Source organism: Anoplopoma fimbria, chromosome 22, assembly GCF_027596085.1.
Source record: "Anoplopoma fimbria isolate UVic2021 breed Golden Eagle Sablefish chromosome 22, Afim_UVic_2022, whole genome shotgun sequence".
Lineage (NCBI taxonomy): Eukaryota > Metazoa > Chordata > Actinopteri > Perciformes > Anoplopomatidae > Anoplopoma > Anoplopoma fimbria.
Window position 1 is genome coordinate 9,808,522 of NC_072470.1, and position 20,590 is coordinate 9,829,111.

Here is a 20,590-nt window from a genome sequence, read left to right on the forward strand (position 1 = left end):
ATGACAGTTATGTCGGGGAAACACTTAAATTGTATAACTAGTGTTTCCAGGCAACACAGGTTTCTCATCAACCTCCGAGGATGCAACTGAACACAGTAAATTGCATATCAAATTTTCTGAATTTACTTGTGTCGGCCGTCATGGTGCAAGAGGCAAAGAACATCGACCTTCTGCTCTGCAATCAGATAACCTTTTCTTATGAATTTTCAGCCTCACTTTCCCAGCACCTAAATGAGTCACATCATTGAATGTCAACTGTGGGAGAAGGTACAAAAGACACAACCCCCCCCCCCCACACACACACACACACACACACACACTTTCACATCAACACACATCAACACACACACCCCCAAACATCTATCTTCTATTTTATTTTACGAACCGCTCATCACAAACATTATTTACGTTATGGCGGGACTACCAATTAAAACGGTAAATGACTCTAGCCACTATCTGTGAAAATTTAGAGTGTGATTGTATTTTGGAGAGAGAGAGAGAGAGAGAGACATCTTTGTGTAAAAGGGACAACTGACAGACAGACAGACAGACAGACAGACAGACAGACAGACAGACAGACAGACAGACAGACACAGCCTGCAGATGATTCAGAGGTGAGCAGTGCTTGCAAAACAAAGCATGAACTGCCCCTGTGAAAGAAAACCATTTTAACTAACTAATGTTATCATACACTGGGGGAACTACACAGATTTCTACTCGACGGAACAGTCTTTAACATTTGGGAAAATGAAATTGCAGAAGTGGAATACAATATCCACAACTATGTGTTTTCTTTAGCTTAGGAAAGACATTGAAATCTACATAGGGGGCAGGTCATCTTTCACATTGTTCGCCATGTTTGTACGGCAGCCCAGAACGGACAAACCAAACACTGGCTCTAGCGAGGGCCTTTCTCGTTTTCACGGTATCTGAAGGTAGGTATGCATACGGAAACTCTGAATTAAACAGGCATGGATGTTAATTATTACAGATAGTATTCATAAACCCCGACGTTACTGGTTTCTTTTTAATAGTACTTTTTGATGTTAGAGTTGTCATTTATTATCTACTCTGCTCAAGCTCCTCCAACTACACACACACACACACACACACACATAGACACGAGCACACAGACGAAGCATCAGCTAGATGCCGTGGTAATGATCATGAAGTGAACCAGGTGAAGTGAAGAATACTTGATTTGACAGCTTAAAAAAAGCATCAAAATAGAGGGAAAAAAACTAAAAACTGGAGATTTTAATGAAATGTCAAAATCATCTGAGTTCTTTATTTTCCTCAGTAAGATCCTGAAATACTACAGGGCAATGATAATGGAAGGACCCTCCCATGGACTGTATTCAATGAACAAGTGAGTTCCAAGTGCATCTCATTAGAATTTCAAGAGTGTTGAGTACCATCAAAATGATAATCTAACACATCATGAAACCCGGGATGTGTTTTGTGTCCTGAATTAATTCAGACTCTGAGTCTGATTAAGGAACTATTTTGTTCAGAGCTTACCCTACTTGTAGTGTGTCTCACTTGCCATGCGCCTTTTGTTGAATCATAATTAAAAAGGTATATGCCGCAAGGAGGTACAGAATTACCAATTTCACCAAGGGATGTAAATAATCAACTGTTTAACCGTGTCAGAGCTTTTACTTCTTGAATGAGTTGCCTGCTGCTGCCGTTAATCATGCTAATGAGAGCGGAGAGAGAGAACCTGAACCGAAAATTGCCAAAATGCTGCGTAGAACTAATGGAAACTGCTGAGTTTGATGGTTATAATCAGAGGGTTTGTAATTACAAGCAGACTCTTCTACATTGTTTTGAAATTCCAAGAATTGTCCACTAGAAAGTCAGTTTTGAAGCCACATATTTCAGAATCCAGCCCACTTGCCGAGTCACCGCTATTGGCTAATAACCTCATCAATCAACTCAGATATGAGACAGTTCCTATCCTCTTTCAGTTTCAATAAGTCCTATTTTCTGGATAAATGAAGGTTCAAATCAAATCAAAAATAGCTGTACCCCTGAGTCAAACACTAGGATACCGCCGAGCAATCCATAACAGATAAACAAACATTTTCAACCTCGCATAAAACGAAAATGAGCGGCAGATATGGAGCAGATATGGAAGGAGGGGCAGAGGGAGGAAAACACAATGTTGCTATTTAAGACTAAGAGTCTCTTCTGAAGAGGTTCAGCCTTTGATGTGGGTACCCGCATGTGTGTGTGCACACATATAGATAGATAGCCAACACCAACACTTTTAAAAAGAAAACTCACTGGTTACCATGGGCCATTATGATGCATATCTATCCAAATAGATAAGGTCAAGCAAGAGTGTGTCTGAGTTCTGGTGAATCTTGTTTGTGTACCTTGTAAGTAAGTGTCCCCTTTCATAAAAATAGCTTCATCTGTCTTTTCAGAGTGGAAGTTCAAAATGTCCTTCAATTTCTACGGACTCAATTATTCAGTGAGTCCTTCCCCTGTTGCTGTAGTGCCGAGGGCCGCGGCCTCTCTCTCATTCTGACAAGGTTTAAGTGCATGTACAGGTTGAGTCTATTTGATGGGGAACCAAACTTGCAGGAATGAATAAGGTCAGAATAAACATTAGAATCCCTGTGTCAAGGGTTCTCAGACAAATGATTTTAAGATAGCCATGTTTTGCATGCGTCGAAAGTCCACGAAATTTACTTTAACGCAGCATTAAGCGAGCTTTTATGCAAAAAACCACACCTGTTTTATCAACCGTAATCACTTGAGTGGAGCTGCGGGATATAGAGCATCCTATCACCACTGATTGAGACGCCAGCAATTCAACCTGTCTGCCAAAATTAGATTCAAGAAATGTCTCCCTTTAAGAGGAGGTGAAGAGTTGAAGCTCGAGAGAGAGAAACATGATCTAATAAATTAACAAACTGTTGCTTTGTTTCCTCGGCCAAGAAAGAAATGGAGAAGGTGTTTTTATAATCGCATTACTTTGCACTGTGATGCATTTTTGCTTCAACGGGCAAGTGGCACATATCTTACATTTAATTTCTATTATTATTAGCCACATTACTATTATTATTCCCTGTACTATTACGCTTATTGGTTTTGCTTCTACCCTGGAGTCTTTGTGTTTCTCGCCTCGCAGGTTTCCATAAATCGTGGCTGTACCTGGACTGTGGTCGCGCGTCCTGCTGTGGCCCTGCTGACACCAACTGCTACTACCATTATTATTATTATTATTATTAGTCACATTACTATTACCTGTACCATTACGCATATTAGCTTTGCTTTCTCCCTGTTAAAGGGTTTTTTTGGGGGGGAGTTTTTCCTGTGCCGATGTGAGGGTTCCGGGACAGAGGATGTCGCGTGTGTACAGATTGTAAAGCCCTCTGAGGCAAATTTGTAATTTGTGATTTTGGGCTATACAAAATAAACTGAATTGAATTGAATCTGTCAGTCCCTTTTCCATCCAAACCAAAACAGAGAAACAACCTTTGGTTCAACTAAACACTTCATTGTTGATTTTATTTAATTTATTTTAAAATTTGAACTAAAGAATGAATAACAAGACTAAGAGTTCATAGTCATTCTAGCAGCTTTGTGAGATTGTCGGTTACGTCAACATGCAGACAGGCTCACAATAATCAAGATTCTAGACTATGCTAGGTGGACCTCATACCCTCAGGGGGGTCCAGGGATATGAGACCCCGGAAGAGAATTTTGCACATTTTAACAATAAATGCATCAATCTGGTGCAAAATCAAGAGACTGGATCTCTTAAAACATTGTCCTCTTGTAAACAATTTTGTGATCTAGCATGCTTATTTTTACTGTATGCCAATTTATGCACATTTCCATAGACTATTGTTGTGCAAATATATACATATATTTTTTTTAATGACCAGTGTTCAGCATAACATAGTGGACAGAATGGCACTTAATTCCGTGGCTATCATGCTGATGCAAATCAGGAGTAATGCTATTCTTGTTTAGCGTGTTAGCGTGCTAATATTTGTAGAATACTACTATACGCAAGGTACAGCTGAAGCTAATCTCATTTTGGCAGATATTTCATAAGCCAAAAAAACAGTTCGACCTGAGCTTCATCTTTAGTGAGACGTCTGAACCAAATTTCATTACAAATCCATCCATCAATTGTCAACCGCAAGGTGGCGCTAAAGGAAAAGTCAGGTGACAATCAAAGATTGATCAACTGGGGAACATGGATATCTTTTACCAGATTTCCTGGCAATCCTGCCAATAGATGTTAATGTATGTCAGACTGGGCCAAAGTGATGAATAATGAGAGAGAAAAAGCTCTATTTTGGAATTTTCCTTATTAAGAAAAAGGCAAATAAAAACTAAAAAAGTATTTAAAAAAATAAACCAGCACCCTAAACACAATAGCAACTAAAGAGATAATTAAAGTGTTGATTGCTTGCTTGCTCGCTCACAGGACGCTGAAAATGTGAAATGTGTAAATGTGCCGTAAATTGACGGCACTGGATAGCTAATTAAAAGTACTTTGCTGTTTTGCCGTGACCTGCTTCGTGTTTTGGGTCAGTAATAACATCTTTGATATGCGCATACTGCCTAACAGGTGCAGCATCGCTGCGCCAAGAAGACCGCAGGCTGAGCTAGATTGATGGAGTGCCAATGACAATAATAATCTGTCCTCTCCATCTCTGACTCACTGTCCCTCTCTTTGTCTTTCTTGTTTCCAGCAATCACGAAATGATAAATGCGTTCAGTCGATATGTCCGCTAATTTGGTTAGCTTGTCTTTCCAAAAGGACGACCTTGATCTCTAATGTGGATGAGTAAGGATTTGTGAAAAGAATAAATGAAAGTGAGTTTTTGTCTTCATCATCTGAGCCTTCCGCAATGGCATAAAAATAAAAGTAGAACACAAAATAAATAAATAAAGGATCTCGATAAGCTGAAGTGATCAAAGATGAGGGAAAAGGAGCAGGAAAGAGTGTCTGGACTCACTCACACAGAACTTGTACTTCAGTGGATTTATCAGTCCCAACAACAAAAACGCTGTTCACAGACAGAGACAGAACAGCGTGTACTGACTGCCTCCTCGTACAAAAAGACAAAAACACAAACTGTACAATCGCACACACAGATGCTTTGAAATACTACATCTGTCAAACGTGGGGCGTTGTCTCTTGGTTGATATCTCTTCAAAGATTATTCATGTAAACACATTTATCTGGACTAATGTGGATGGCTGTCTGTACTGGATGTATCAATCCCTCTCTACTCACCAGAGACGAGTTCAGCCTGACCAAAAAAGACCAAAAGAATAAATGTTTTTGATAAGATTCAAAAGACAGAATTATAGTTCAGATAATTTCATGTTTTTGGTTGATTAATAATCCTTGTATTATCCTAGTGAGACAAGCTGATTATTCAAAATTATATAATTTATAAAACACATATTATATAGTTGGATGAAAGTTGTATTTCAATTGACATTCATGAATGAAATTTCAGGCCATCAAAGTAAAATCTGCCAGTAGAGTCACCGTTTGCTCTGCAGCAGACAGCTTCATTTCCCCCCCATTAAGGGAGACACAGCAGGAAGAGCAGCGTAATCCCATTGATTATTTGAGAATGTTAAAGTTTACTTCTGTTTTCCCCATCAGGTCTTTAAACTACAGTCTTTAATTTTGCTGCATGAATAGAAAAGCTTACAATTACGGAAAGCGGCCTCTCTGATCATTGAAGTAAATCGTTAAAGAAAGCACTCGTACAATACATAATTTAAAAAGCAACATAGCCTACAGACAGCGAGAGGGATGAAATGATGGTGGGGGTCTCTAAATCAGAGAATAATTCAAGTGGGGGACGGGTGGAGGATTTATTATGTACACACGGATTCAGGTGACGTCAGAGCCGATCGGCACATCTCTAACGTCGCTCATTGTGCGTCACCGGAGGTACATAAGCCGAGTGCGCGACAGATGAGAGAACAACAATAACCATGTTTCTGTCAATGTTCATAATGATAATTTAGGGGGAGTGGCTTGAAGTGATGGGCTCATAAATGTGTTCCCATTTATTTGTTTTCTGGCTACGCTTTCCATACTTTGCAATGATATTAAATTGAACCATTACTACCATACATTGCTATGTCTTCCGGTTATCGGGTTGCAACACAAATCATCTATATTGATCTGGTATGGAAATCTGACTTTATGATCTGCATATCTGATTTTGGGGCAGAAAACCTACGTGAACGCGGGGAGAAAATGAAAACCCTAGTGCACTAAATGTACCTTGGGGACAGTGCTGGAAAAAGTACTGAGATCTTCTACTTAAGTAAAAAAATAGCCATACCACAGTGTAGAAATACTCAGAATAGGACTCAAGTTAAATTATAAAGTATTAGCATTAAAAAATACTTAAAGTACCAAAACTTTAAGTACTCACTATGCAGAAGAGTCCATTTCAGTATAATATACAAAAGCATATAAAGCACTTTATATACTAGCTTGTAAATTCCAAATACTACAGGATGTATTGAAAACAATCCAACCCAACCAGTTGACCTATTGATCCACATGACACCCCTTCCTGCTAGGTTAGTTCGGTTGTCGCCCTGCATTAAGAGCATCTTGTTGTCATGTGTGTCCGCGCATACATGCTCTTCATGAACTTTAATAGGCAGCCATCTCACTTCATTGAAGAGGGTCACAGCACATCTTTACAACATGACACCTTTAATTTGCTGCAGGGGTGAAGTACTAATTAAAGACTACACAGCGCGATAACAATGTATCAAGATTTTGTAGTTAAAACATTTATATATAGAAAGACTGTTTTTCAGCGCGACACAACTTTCGCACGGCCTCAAATAGCAGCCCGACATTTACACATACTGTAGGTGACAATGACCTGCTTTGACACTTCAGTCAGATGTGAGCAGTGAAGGCACTTCACTGATGTTTAAGGGGAGCATTTCCTCTCTGGCCGACGGCAAGTCATAGCCAGTGGCTGCAGTGTAATTGGAAACTAAACAATTGATTGACTAATCAAAGAAGTAATTGATTATTCAAAATAATTATTGGCTAAATCTATAGGAACTATTTAGTTTTCAAGGCTGATTCTGACACTTAAATTCTCAAAATAACAGCGTCCAAAATCTGAGTTAACAGACTATCGACACTTCAAAATGGGTTTCAACACTCAGGGGATTTCACAGGTGTTGGTTTCTACTGCTACATTTTTGGTATTGTGACATCGGTAATAGGGAATCATGGCTTCTACTTGGTTTCACATAATCAGTCTTTTTCATGGACAGAGCAGGTGGTCCTAATAATTTCTATGCTTGGTTGCTGCACACTGGCATCCTCAATAGTAGAGCGGTAAATTCAAGATGCCACCCACTCACTGGCTCCAGCACGGGCGACAAGAACATAGTGTCGATGTCAAAGTGCGTCCATCTTTGTCTGTTAATTTACCGACTGCGTTATCTGACTCTCCCAGCAGCAGCTATAAAAGAGCGGCGGTTTTTTTCGCTTGCCTTTAATGCCGCTAATGCCGTTTAATCACTCAACCATTCCTCACAGTACGTCTTAAATTACTATCGGCTTCATTTGGCATTGCATCATCCCAGCCAGTGCCCATTACCGTTGGAGCAAATGAGGAAAGATAATGTGTTTTGTTCAAAGGCGGGTGAGGAGCTCCCTGGAGTTTGGTCGTCGTCATAGCGCCGGAGACAGTCGATGTTTGTCTGTGTGTGTGTGTCTGTGTCTGTGTGTCTGTGTCTGTGTGTGTGTGTGTGTGTGTGTGTGTGTGTGTGTGTGTGTGTGTGTGTGTGTGTGTGTGTGTGTGTGTGATCAATATGGATTATGAATCTGATGCCCCATTGGGATTTGACCTGTTTTTTCATGGGGAAGTCACAGCCACACACACTGGGATACACACCCGTGAAGTTCAGAGGGAGCGAACACGCTAAATGGAGGTCACAGTTTGAATATGAAGCTTTGAAAAAAACAAGGCCAAGCCAGGCCAGGCCATGCTGAAGAAATCGGTTTGTTTTCACTCCGGCATTGTAACATTTCTGGGCAGAAATGGATACAAGGGGAGGATACAGAGTGAGATAAAAGAGTTGTGACTGCACTAATTCCAGTCCAGTCAACCCCGGGGCGGCCAAGGACTCACATTCCACTGACCAGCGTCCACCGACCCTGACAGGGTGAAGCCAATCAGCGCTTACAGAGGAAAAATCACTGGAATGTCACAGTGGGATTCCGCTCTCCGCTGAAACAAAGTTTGGGGCGAGCCGAGCCCGGACATGCCTCACTGACCCACTACAGGCAGTAGTGGGTCAGTGAGTTTCTAGTTTCTAACACACAACAACTCTATCACTCCTGATTTTGTGTGTGTGTGTGTGTGTGTGTGTGTGTGTGTGTGTGTGTGTGTGTGTGTGTGTGTGTGTGTGTGTGTGTGTGTGTGTGTGTGTGTGTGTGTGTGTGGCCCATTTTAACATAACAGACAAAGAGTGCACATGATTTAAAAAGATGGACATTTGCAGCACAAAAGTAGAGTGTAAAATGATGAGATTTTTCTCACTTGAAATTAATGCTAAAATAAACATGATTTGCATAGCTGGCTCCATTTATAAATAGAAAACAAGGACATCTTAAAATAGATCAACACTAAAGAAAAGGGGACTTCTTTGAAATTAAGGATGCTTTTCATCCAAATGCATGCAATTCAAAGAGTTATGTTCCATAAGTACTGATACTTTGTATAATGTGTATCTAAGCAACAGGGAAAACAAGTACGGTTTCAGTCTCTAAAACCCCCGGGAGGTTGTTCTTGATAAGAGCGATTGGCTTTCACAACGGGTCGGGTGGGTGTGGGCATTAAAAAGACCTGACCTGCCCTTTTTAATAGAGTGTGAACATATCAGAATTGTCTAATGAATGGCATAATCGTTTGGTTTCAATGAAGCGATTTTCAGAAATCATATGAAAATGGGCAGGTGCATACTGGTTGGCTTTGGGTCCGTTGTTATCATTTCAGTATAATGTCATTCAATTTTAAAAAAATGTTAAACACGGTGCAAACAGTAAACTTAAAAGAAAATATGTCATTTTTAAAGCTGGTTCGCCTGTTACTCCCATAATTCCCTTCTTCCAAAACAGTGGTGAAGAACACCAGGAGCAAATGCCAGGAGTTACGTTTTAAATGAAACAAGTCTGACTGGTGTGTTAACTGCATGCCAAATTAATCAGAGCACACATAAAACGCTACGGGGCTACATTGAATCACTTCCAGCATACTTCATGGAGAACAATGACAACAACTCAGCATCACTGATCTATTTTAACCAAATATGTTCTGGTCAAGCTCAGCTAAAAACACCAAATCAGTCAGTGTGTCGTTTACAACCGAGCCTGTAACCGTTACAGACTATTTTCAAATTTAAGCAGAGGCTTTTTCATGACAGAAAATTGTGAAAATTAAGTTTTCAAGGCCTTTAAACTACAAAAAGCAATTTGTGCAAAGCAATGAATCTATATTCAACCCTGCCCTAGTCAACAAAGGGGTACCCCACGGCTCAGTACTAGGAACCCTACCTCTGCTTCCTTTGGGTCCTATAATCATTGAAGATCCATTCTTTGCTACGTTGAAGATACACGGATGTAACTTCACACCAAACCCTCTGTCTAGCATCAACTGCCTATGCTAAAACTCAACACCAACAGAGCTCAAGAGATCTGGTGGTGTAACGCCGACTGCTCCATCTGCTCCACTTCAGAAATATGCATCCCGGGTGCTTCAAATCATCAATTATTTTTACTTGTTTTAAGTTAAAAGTGTAAATTATAAGTCGGTTTGATTATTTGACGCTGCTGAGATTCAGCTGTTTTTGAGGATGATCTCCTCTCCTTGCTCGTGTTCGTCCTTTGCCAACTGCAATATAGAGCGGCAGTATGCCACTTTGCTTAATATTATACGGCTGCATTGAACACTCAATTGTGATTGGCCAGTGAAAGGTAATCTGAGGTCTGCCCAAACGTCTCTTTCATCACATTTAGCCATGGGCTTCTGGTCCATTTTGTTGATTTCTTTTCATATCAGCTCACTTCTACCAGAAAGCTGTTTACTGATGCAGACATAACCACTATTCAAGCTTCTCAGTGGCTTTAGTTTGAAATAAAAGCATCAGTTTTATCTGTAGTGTCAACTGATTGATGTCTTTTGTAAGCAGCGTGTAATAAGCAGGATTCTGAAGGAAGAAAGTGCTCATGTTAAAATAAGCCCCTTCAGTGATAAGAAGAGCCTTCTATCTACTTGCTGAATCATCTTGCTATGCATTACCCTCATGTTGTGCAAATCACAACATACAGCTGGTTGATATAATAAGAGGAACGCCCGTTCAATGTAATACAATTCAATAGAATAGCAAGTTCCCATTGCAAGATCCTATCTTGTTGATTATTTTTATCGTACGCATATCTTAGCGATACAGACAACAAGAAACTTGAACTTGATCAATTAGTAATAACCTCTTTATAAAGTAGTTTTTCCATTAGTGGCGTGGTCCGCCATGCCCACACTAGATCCAATTGCTTTCCCATGAACAAAGGATTTAAAGAAAATTATTTAGCCAGTGATTCAACAAAGATTTTTTTCCCTCATTGATATCAACAAACCGTTCATTCTATTTTTAAGAGTATTTTTGGGCTGATGCCTTTTTATAGGAAAGAACAGCCGAAGATAGACAGGATCCATGTGAACGGATTAATAATTAATAACAGGTTAGGAAAATACATCTACAAAGCAGTGACTACAAAGTTCACAGCATATTCCAAAGCGACTGTGCATCTCTTGTTGGCTTCTCTGAATCCAGAGTACAAAAACAACATAACATCTTTGAGTTCAACTACACCATTTTGCATCCCAAATTGAATTTAACCCAATTGCACTGTGGAAGGAAAACTAAATGTATTCTGCTAAATGGCTGTATAGTAATGATCTGGCATAAATTAATAGGGCTTATTTGGAACAACTAATTTAAAATGAGTTCCACTGTGCGGAACCTCTATATTAAAAACATGGTAAACATGCTCGCTCCCTTACTTACCAGTAGATATTAACTTGCAATATTTATTTGCATTTAATTAATTATTTTCTGTAAAATAACAATAATAATAAAGACATGCTGAACATTGCACACAATGTACATGAAGGACATTGAGTGCAGCACATTGGTCTATGCACTAATTCATTTTTTTTGTAATTTAATTCTGAGTGAGAAGATGTAGTCTGAAGTAATATAAGTCACAGGCCAGAGCTGACAGTAAAAAAAAGGCTAAATTGCTTTTATATCTGGGAATATTTAATGTTGCTAGGCAACTGTCACAACTCAACATCTGGTGATCTGGTGAGTTCAGAGATAAAACACTTTCATTATCATGTCTAACTCAGTTAGTATTTTCAAAGAAACATATTAAAGATGTTTTGAGAGAATTTTCAAGCAGAAAAAAATATATTATGAGAGTGTATTGACAATTGCATTTAGTCTACCTCGCTTCACTCAAGGCCAAAAGCTACTTATGCTTTAAGTTGTCTGAATAGAATATATTTTCTCATTACCTCACATAAAGCTTTCAGCTTCAGCATTTCATATGTCTTATGTCATCTGATCAGGCCTTCTATAATGAAATATGCAACAATCCATGTCCAGGGATCTTATTTGTCAGAGTATGCAGGATCCATACAAATTTTTTATATGTGCACAATATCCATAAAACGCCATCCATTACATTACATTACATTACTGTCATTTAGCAGACGCTTTTATCCAAAGCGACTTACAATAAGTGTATTCAACATAGGTATTCAAGAGAACTACTAGTCACCAGAAGGCATAAGTGCATCTCCTTTCTTAAACAAGCATCTAAAAGCATAAACCAGAGCAAAAGTATAGTGCAGAAGCAAATTACTACGAAAACAATAAGTGTTTCCATCCTTGTGCGCACAATAGCCGTAAACGCCTTCACTGTATGTAAGCATCCCCGCACGCCATCTACTGTAGGTGCACTGTTCTATGCTTTTAAGTGAAATTGAATCTTTGATATACAATAATACAAGCCATACAATTCTACAATCTGATTTCAATTCACCACCTCACCATCTGCGTGGCCAATTAAAGAAGATAACACTTTGTTATGCCCTGGCTGGGCCTAAGAGAAGCTCTCCTCTGCTTGTCTGGGTTCGTCACTTATTTGCTTAATCCGGGCTGATTCACGGGACTTGAACAAAGCGTCCACACCTGTCTTTCCTGGCTTCCTTCAGCACAGAAACAGCTGCGGTGGCCCATACGACCTCCAAATACAGCGCGAGTGATTGCTACATTCATGTACGATGATGCTAATGCGGGACAATAGATAAAAATGTGTGTGTGTGCGACTGGGAGGCAAGAGAAAGAGCATTAACTCACCATATCGATGGATGACACAGGCCCGATGCTGTTGACATATATGCCCACATCGATGACTGTAGGTTTCACTGCAAGAGCCAGAAGGGAGAAGAGTGAGTGATGGTAGCTGCACATACTGTAGGTGGGACACGTGACAGTTAAACATGCAATCATTCCATTTTATTTGTCATTTGTCTATGTTTTCATGCTGTAATGTATGTCTACAGCCACAAATCTAATCGATAATCAAGTTTAAAACATTGGTTTTCATCATTCAATGTCGCCTTAACCAGTCTGTGTCTCTCCCCCCCACCCCACCCCCACCCAGAGAGGGAAGATTTACTTTTGAAATCAGAAAAAGGTTGCAATGTGCTTCCTGGAGCTGTTACCGTGTTACCATGGCAATTAATAGCATTTCCAGAGAGTATGTAGGATCTTGGCTAATTTTGCTTGGCAACAACATTCGGTTCTAGGAAAGAAAAAGAAAAAAATGGAGAAATGTGGAACGGTACCAGACCTAAATGCTGCATCTAAGAATTTGTGTTTGCTTCATTACTGTAAAAGACAAATGTGTTCAACGAAAAGAGAAAATCTAACCAAAACACTGTGTCCTTGGACATGTATGTCACATAACATGTTTTTCTCAGAATACACATGATGTATCCGGTAGAAATGTAATTATTTTATAGCCACACAGCAGGACGGAGTTCTTTTTTTCTTACTGCCACACACACACACACACACACACACACACACACACACACACACACACACACACACACACACACACACACACACACACACACACAGACACACACAGACAGACACACGCCCTTTAATCACTTTGGTGAGCTCTTAAAGTTTCATCAGGTGAAATTTCCTGTTTGTCCAATAAAACAAACAAGGGTTAACTGTTTCATGATCTCATTACATCAATTAAAGCTTGAAAATAGATTCCCTCTTGACACAACATGACGCTGTAGCCTAACGGCAGAGATTCCCTTCTGTGATAGCTTATAGACTGGACAAACAAACACTTATCTCCCTCTGGAGTGCTATTGAACACAACAACTGCCGAGCCTCTTTCAGACAATAGTGTAAATGAAGGTTGATTTGTTGTAGTTACAGCTTACAGAATGAGGTCAAGCGTGTGAGCATGTGTGAGAGCTCTGGCACATCTACTCCTGTGAGATAGTTTTATATTACGACAGCAGGATTGTGAATTTAGGATTGGACGTGCCTGGGATCTGCGGCCTGGCTGGGAAAGTGGGTGAAGTGAGGAGGGCGAGTCGCATTTTACGGTCGTTTTTGCGTGCAGAGGGTTAGACGTTCGGCTATGAAGTGCTGCGTTGTCAAAAAAAATCTCTGTGGGAAGTCCTTTTTGCAAGCGGGGATTCTTGTTGAAAAAAGCCAAAAATAAGTTAACTCAAGGGTGCTGTGCTTTATGCACACATGAGATATTTTACAGATCCACTCGCAGCACTTTTTGTGAATTTTTAAAGAGTGGGAATATCTTCCTTTGCCTCTTTTATCTGCACTGCACAATTTAATTATTACAATTTCAGGAGTTGTTGCTGCCTTGTGCTATTTAGATATCAGCACAGCTTCAGTGGTGCAAAAGATTGCAAACGCCCACAAAACTATGTTAAACTTTGCATGTTTAAACTCCTTCTTCCCTGCAGAAAAGGTGTCTGCGAGCAGCGAGCTTAACCCCCCGACCTCGATCAGTAAAGCTGCTCGCTATCCGACAAGAGGAGTCCGCTGTTCTACAGAGCGGGTTTCAGGTGTGAACACGAAGCAGGGTGATGCTGAGAAAGAACAAATGTTCTAAAGCAAATGTTCTCGGCACAAAAAACAGGTTGACGGAAAGGTGAGGCAAAAAAAATAAAAAAGCCTGACTTTAATTGGAATCTATTTCGTTATCTACAGATTCTACCACGGCAGAATCAATTAAGAGCACTAAACGATGTTAACCGTCACGTGTTGGAGAAAAAAAGCTCCTTAATGAATCCATGACCCATGTTATCTTCATTTAACGCTTCTTTATGGTTCACTGATATTTAAGTCTTTTTACTTCACAGTTAAATTGTCTTCCCGGTCATGTTATTCTGTGATGTTGACATGAATAGCAGAATTGACGTGCACGCGGGAGTGCTCGTGTGTGCACATATGCGTGTTATGTCTCCAGGGACCTGCTGTGCTGGGCCACTGATGCAAACAGTTTCGGTTCGTGAAGGCCTGCTGGGAGGCTTTCATTCAATTCCAGCAACATGTTCTGCTCTGCCAACTGGACAATGAGGGACAACAATGCAGATGCACTTCTGAAAATGATTATTATTATTATTATTATTATTATTTGTCCATTACACAGCTGGCCTCGTATTATGCCTACAGATATGCTCTCCGAGATCTTTAGGTAGAAATCTGTATTCGAAAACACAGCATCCATCTCCAAGAGTGCGAAGCTGATAATATGAGGAGACGGTAATTTGAAATGTTGCCTTTAGCAATAACAGTTAAGAACCAGGTGGTCAACAACAGTTTCTGACGCAAGAGGACAGTCATACCACACATTTTTCACAAAGTTTTAGCCATGTTAGCGACGGCAATGTCGGCCAATTGGTCAGACAATTTGGTCCAGCATGAAATATATCAACAACTATTAGAGGATTGTCGTGGAATTCAAAACACACATTCATGGTCCCCAGAGGGTGAATCTGAATAACCTTTGTGGTCCCCTGACATCTAGTGCCACCAGTAAATCAACATTTTCACTTATCCAGTTAAATATCTAAATATATTGTACAGACGTTCATGTTCCACAGAGGATGATTCCTAATGACTTGACCTAATCCCCAGACTTTTCCCCTAAGAGCCGCCATGACGTTGAAATATTTGCTATTTGATGAAATGTTACGACAACAGTTAAAGGGATTGCCATGAAATTTGGTAATTTTTGACTCTACACAACCTTTGCACCCAGAAGAGGAGAACCTCTGTTAATTTGTCAAATTCTGCTTTTAATAATTTTCAAGTAACAGCAGGGTTTCCTTCAGGCATAATTCTGGTTACTGGCTAGCATCTCCAACCCTCTCTTGAGTACTTTCTGGCACCATTACTGCACGGGCATCGAGCCCAAGTTCAAGCTGAGAATCAAATCTTCATTGTCCATTTTGGGAAATCTGGCATTGAAGCCGCTCAGGACAATACACAATTACAATGTAGAAATCACAGAGAAATACAGATGCAGTCATTGTTCATTGAGGTTAACCTGGGGCCGGTATTCTAGCATGCAGTGGGGAAACCCCAGGACACACAGCCGGTCTCAGACAGAGATAATATACAATATTCAAACGCAGACTAGTCCAACTCATCTGCAAGTCTTTGGATTATGGGGCGGAAAAGACCTGGAGGGATCCTAGGTGACAGCGTCCCTCCTTTGGGACCCATTTGCAGAGGAAATATAGATAATTTAAAGACCACAGAAGTGGAAGCATGAGCTGGAAAGCTGATCTGTTACAGCTTAGCGCCATTTGGAAACTGGGACAACCTGAAGGAAATCGTCCTCAATTTACATCACAGTGGATAATCAAGGTAGAGGATGACACTCTGAATCTGCATAAGAACTGTTTAAGACAGCCAGCTCTACTGAGTTACAGTAATATCTCCTTCTCCACTTAGATTCATTTCTCAGTGCAATATAGAAGGAAATAACTACAGTCCAGTGATTCCAGCCTTCCTGGAAGTGTGTGTGTGTGTGTGTGTGTGTGTGTGTGTGTGTGTGTGTGTGTGTGTGTGTGTGTGTGTGTGTGTGTCTTTGAGTAAACACAACCATCACAAAAGCTGAGCAGACCTGACATATGTCCAAATAACGCATGGCAGATTCATGCGGGATGGTGCATAGGTAATGATGACGCTGCTGTAAAAAGAGAATATTCAGGACAGATTTGCCCTTCTTCTGTACAGTTTATAAAAAAAAAATGTACGATTCTGTGTGGGAGCTTGTTTTGCTCTCTTTCATCTCTCAAAGCGAAAAATAAAGTTGAAAAGAACGTCAAATCAATACGGGAAGAGACTAAAAACAAACGTTCTACCTATCAACCCTATTTTCCCCTTCTAATGGAGAAACCACGATCCAGTCTAGAGACCAGATGAGTCCTTCCTCCTCCTCTTCATGTTGCTCATCTTCCTCCTCCTCGCCTTGCTTTTCCGAAAAGCATGACAGGCCCCATCTGTATTACCACATTACCCTGTGGGCCTCGATTAAGAAGAAAGGGCTTTTATGCCTGGCTGGCATGACAAATGCATTACGCATTCTCAGCCCCCTGCGCGCGCACGCACACGCACGCACACACACACGTTCATATCCCAGCTGACCGTTTAACTCCCATATGTTCAGTGTCCGAGGAGCGCTGTACTGGGACTGCTGCCTCAGTGGGCTGTCAGATGCCATCCCGAGGGTTAGCCTCATATCTTCAGTCTCACTTTCAAAATAAATGTGCTGTAAAATAATTAATCGTGTCCTGTTTACCAAAAGTCATACACAGCGCTTAAATCCCTCTAGCTATTTGCCTCAGATGACTCAAACAGAAGAACATTGTTAGACAAAGGCTTACAATTACAAGTACTACTCTGTGCTTAATACTAAAGTGTCTGACTTTTTGGCATCCGTTTCACCATATAACAAAATGCCATATAAACGTACAATTTCTGTGAACACAGCATGTAGAATTTGCAGTAAAAACAAACTGCTTTAACTGTGCATCGGCTAGAACTGTAAAGTGATTTTACATACAAAAATATCCTAAATATAAGACAGAACTAAGGGACTCTACCAGATCATTTAAGAATCCTATAGGGTGATATTATGATCACCGGTTTGACGTAGCTCAGCTTTGTGTCTTAGAAACTTTTGCCGATCAGTTGTTACGCCTCTTAATACTACAATATTTATAAGCCTCGGCTGCAGTTGCTATGGAGACGAAGCCAGCCTAAAGTTTGAATCAGAGCGGTAGTGGATTCTCGATACTTCAATATTTTGTGAATGAAACACGTTGCAATATTCAAATTCATTCAAAATTGACCCACAATTTTACAGATAATTAAATGCAGAAACCTTCTCAGATCACTTTCCTGTATAATGTTCATTTGGATTATTCCAGTTGATCAACTACAGTCTGCACTGAACTACAGCCTCTTTTCACTTATACTTCAAAAAAAATCACAGTTATGGGTCATATAGTTCAAGTTGCTTATGGATCCACAGAGAATGTGGTCTGTACACACTGTAATCCATCACTCCATACTCTGTAGCACTGGTACGGCCCATCAGCAGAAATCACACATCATGTCATGCATGACCTCTCTGCTCCTGTGTTAGTATGTGTAAAAGCCCTTCAGCCCACAATGCCTTTGGTTTGGGTTTGCATGGAAAAGCTGTTACGGCTGCCGCTACAGTCCTCCGGTGGTGAACATACAGTATCTGCTGCTATCGTTCATGTAACTGAAACCATGTAAACAAGAGCAAGTTATACTTTCCTTCTTCTGGAAAACCATTAAGAAAAATAAAATAATGCAGAATTGTACCCTTTGAAAAAAGTAATGGCTGTTGCTAGGGGAGGTTCAAACAAGGGCCCCATTATGTTCCTGTACTTTTCAGAAAACAAATACACTGCTATACTTTTGTTTTAGATGTGTAGCTGCTTCAGGCCTGTTCTCACAAACTAGTCTTGTAATTCACAGCCATAGTCATGTAAATATGGGCTGACAACAGGAATATTTGTGTCAGCTCTCTGGTGTCAGGCCCCTAGCGGTAATCACAAGTAGGCCGTACTGCCATTTTTTATAGACTCCCCAAACTTCCTTTTTGGCATTACAGAGTGACAGAAACGTGTCAACACAAATGCTCTGATGCTGGTCTTCTTTTCTCCTCAGAGTCTTTAAATGGCATTACTGATTGATTACAACATATAACGCAATAAAGAAAAGAGCCCAATAAATGACCTTAACATTGTTCTGTTTGATATGGGAATATAAGATAAACATGGATGTTTCCAAAAGAGCAACGATATTTCAATGTATTGATATGAATGTGGCATTAAACAACAGGCAATCCGCACAAGCCGTGCTCCGCCTCCACTGTTGCACGGATGGACCCTCTCTTGTTTGTTAGAACGAGACGAGTGTCCATAGTGCACCAAATTCGATAAAGCCCTCTCTTGGGTCCCAAGCATCACACTCGCCAAGTGTAAAGTGGATGGAATGAACTTGAGATATGTGAAGGACACATCCACAGACAGACAGACAGAGCTTCCTTGCTATATCGTTAAGATATAATGGGTCTGGATGTGCAGAGGGGGTTGCACAGTGGCACCTAATATTTATGTATGTGACTGCACCAGCTCCACTAGGGAAGAAACCTCTCTCTGCTGTCTTTCCCAGCAGTTCTCAGCCAGCGTGGCGCCGCACCACCCATTGGCAAAGCATTAAATTGTCCTAGGCATACACACAAACACACACACACACACACACACACAAAAAAAGGTTGATTACTGTTAAAATGTCAAAATGGATGAGGAGCGCCAGAAAACACAAAGAGAAGACAAAAGGACTTGGCTGATATTCATAAGAAGTTTTCTGAACTAAGTTTTAATGAAATCGATCAAATGAATATGTTGGATAATGGATCTATTTACATAACATTTAAGCTAAATGTCACAATTCAGCTGACACTGATTGAAAACCTAGACAATTGGATGGAGAGCTGGTAAAATCAGTTAGGAAGACAAATACCTAGGTTTTTTTTTAATTTCCATTCATTTGTAGGTGTGCATTTAATGCAATCTAGACACCTCTCCATTTAATGTGTGTTGTCCAATGGAAAAATCCCACTCCAATCAGAGATGTTACTAATATTCTGCCCCCTTCATGTAGATATAATGTAGCCCAGTACATGCCCTTTCACTATGATCGCAGGTAAATGTATAATTGAATTAGAATTGAATTTATACATTTCAGACATTTCATGTCCATAAAAACTGTACACTATCAATTTGAACCACATTATTAATAAATAAATAAAATTGACAAGACCTTTGGCAAGAATAAAAGTATTATTATTATTAATTCTAATAATAATAATAATTATGCTAAGACAAATACTACTAATAATAATCATAATTAATATGAATCATAATAAGGAAAACGGGGCGGTTGTGCATGAAATTGTGTTTACGAAAGAAAACAAAAGTCTAAAAACCTCTCTACACTTTTGAGACGGTCCCCAACTTCAGCTTGTCAGTTTCCAGTCTACCAGAGTCACGCAGGTGAGGTGCCAGGCTTAAATATCTGATGACGTGGTAAAAACAACACCCGTGAAACAGCGGGCAAGTGTCATCCTGCACTGCACTGCACTGCACAGCTAATGGTGAAAAACTGGGGGTCAACTCCAGCAACGACATTATTTCTGCCTCCAAGAAATGTTTAAATAACTAAAACCGCATCCCGACCGCGGCAGACAGAAGCCATCTGGTTGTTCTGCAAATGCTATTTGACCCACATCTGTACATTTCAGCAACTACTCACTCCAACAGGACAAACTGGGGACCGTTGAGAGGGACATCAGCTGCAATGACCCAACTAGTGGGAAACTGTAGTCCCTCATATGCAGTTGAAGTTAACTGCTGAACTCCTTCAACCTATAAAGCTGGATCATTTGACTCCCTTTCTTCTGACAGAAACTACAAGTTCAGCAGTGGAACCAAAGCAGCTGATAATAATTCTTATAAAGCACTGCCTAATTTGACAAATGTGATGCTTCACAGCAAAGAGAACCGAGAAGTCTTGATAGAGAGGCTCTATTGTCTCTGCCTGAACCTGTGCAGCAGGTTATTAATACCAGTGCCATAACACTCACAACTGCACTGTGTGAAAAGAAAATTGTTGTGAAGTAGTGCGGAAAATATCACAATGAGGTGTTGAAATGTTAGGTGAATTTCTGATTAGAGGGTGTCAAAAAAGACCTAAAGGAATATTTTGACATTTTGGAAAGGAATTTGCTTTTGAATTTAGCATCAACTTAGAACATTTCCCAAAGTCATAGTTTTTCATATAACCCGGCAATAACTATTCTTTGCTACAGCAGAAA

The 20,590-nt window shown here is 40.2% G+C and overlaps 1 protein-coding gene across 1 annotated transcript in view; it reads right to left on the reverse strand.

The window, feature by feature from the left end:
- LOC129111603 (gamma-aminobutyric acid receptor subunit gamma-3-like) overlaps nucleotides 1-20,590 on the reverse strand; it is a 95,200-nt gene that overhangs the window by 61,234 nt on the left and 13,376 nt on the right. Inside the window, exon 2 of the mRNA XM_054623614.1 lies at nucleotides 12,466-12,533. Within this exon, the coding sequence (XP_054479589.1) occupies nucleotides 12,466-12,468 (3 nt within the window). The 5' untranslated portion in view covers nucleotides 12,469-12,533. The remainder of the gene's footprint in view (nucleotides 1-12,465; nucleotides 12,534-20,590) is intronic.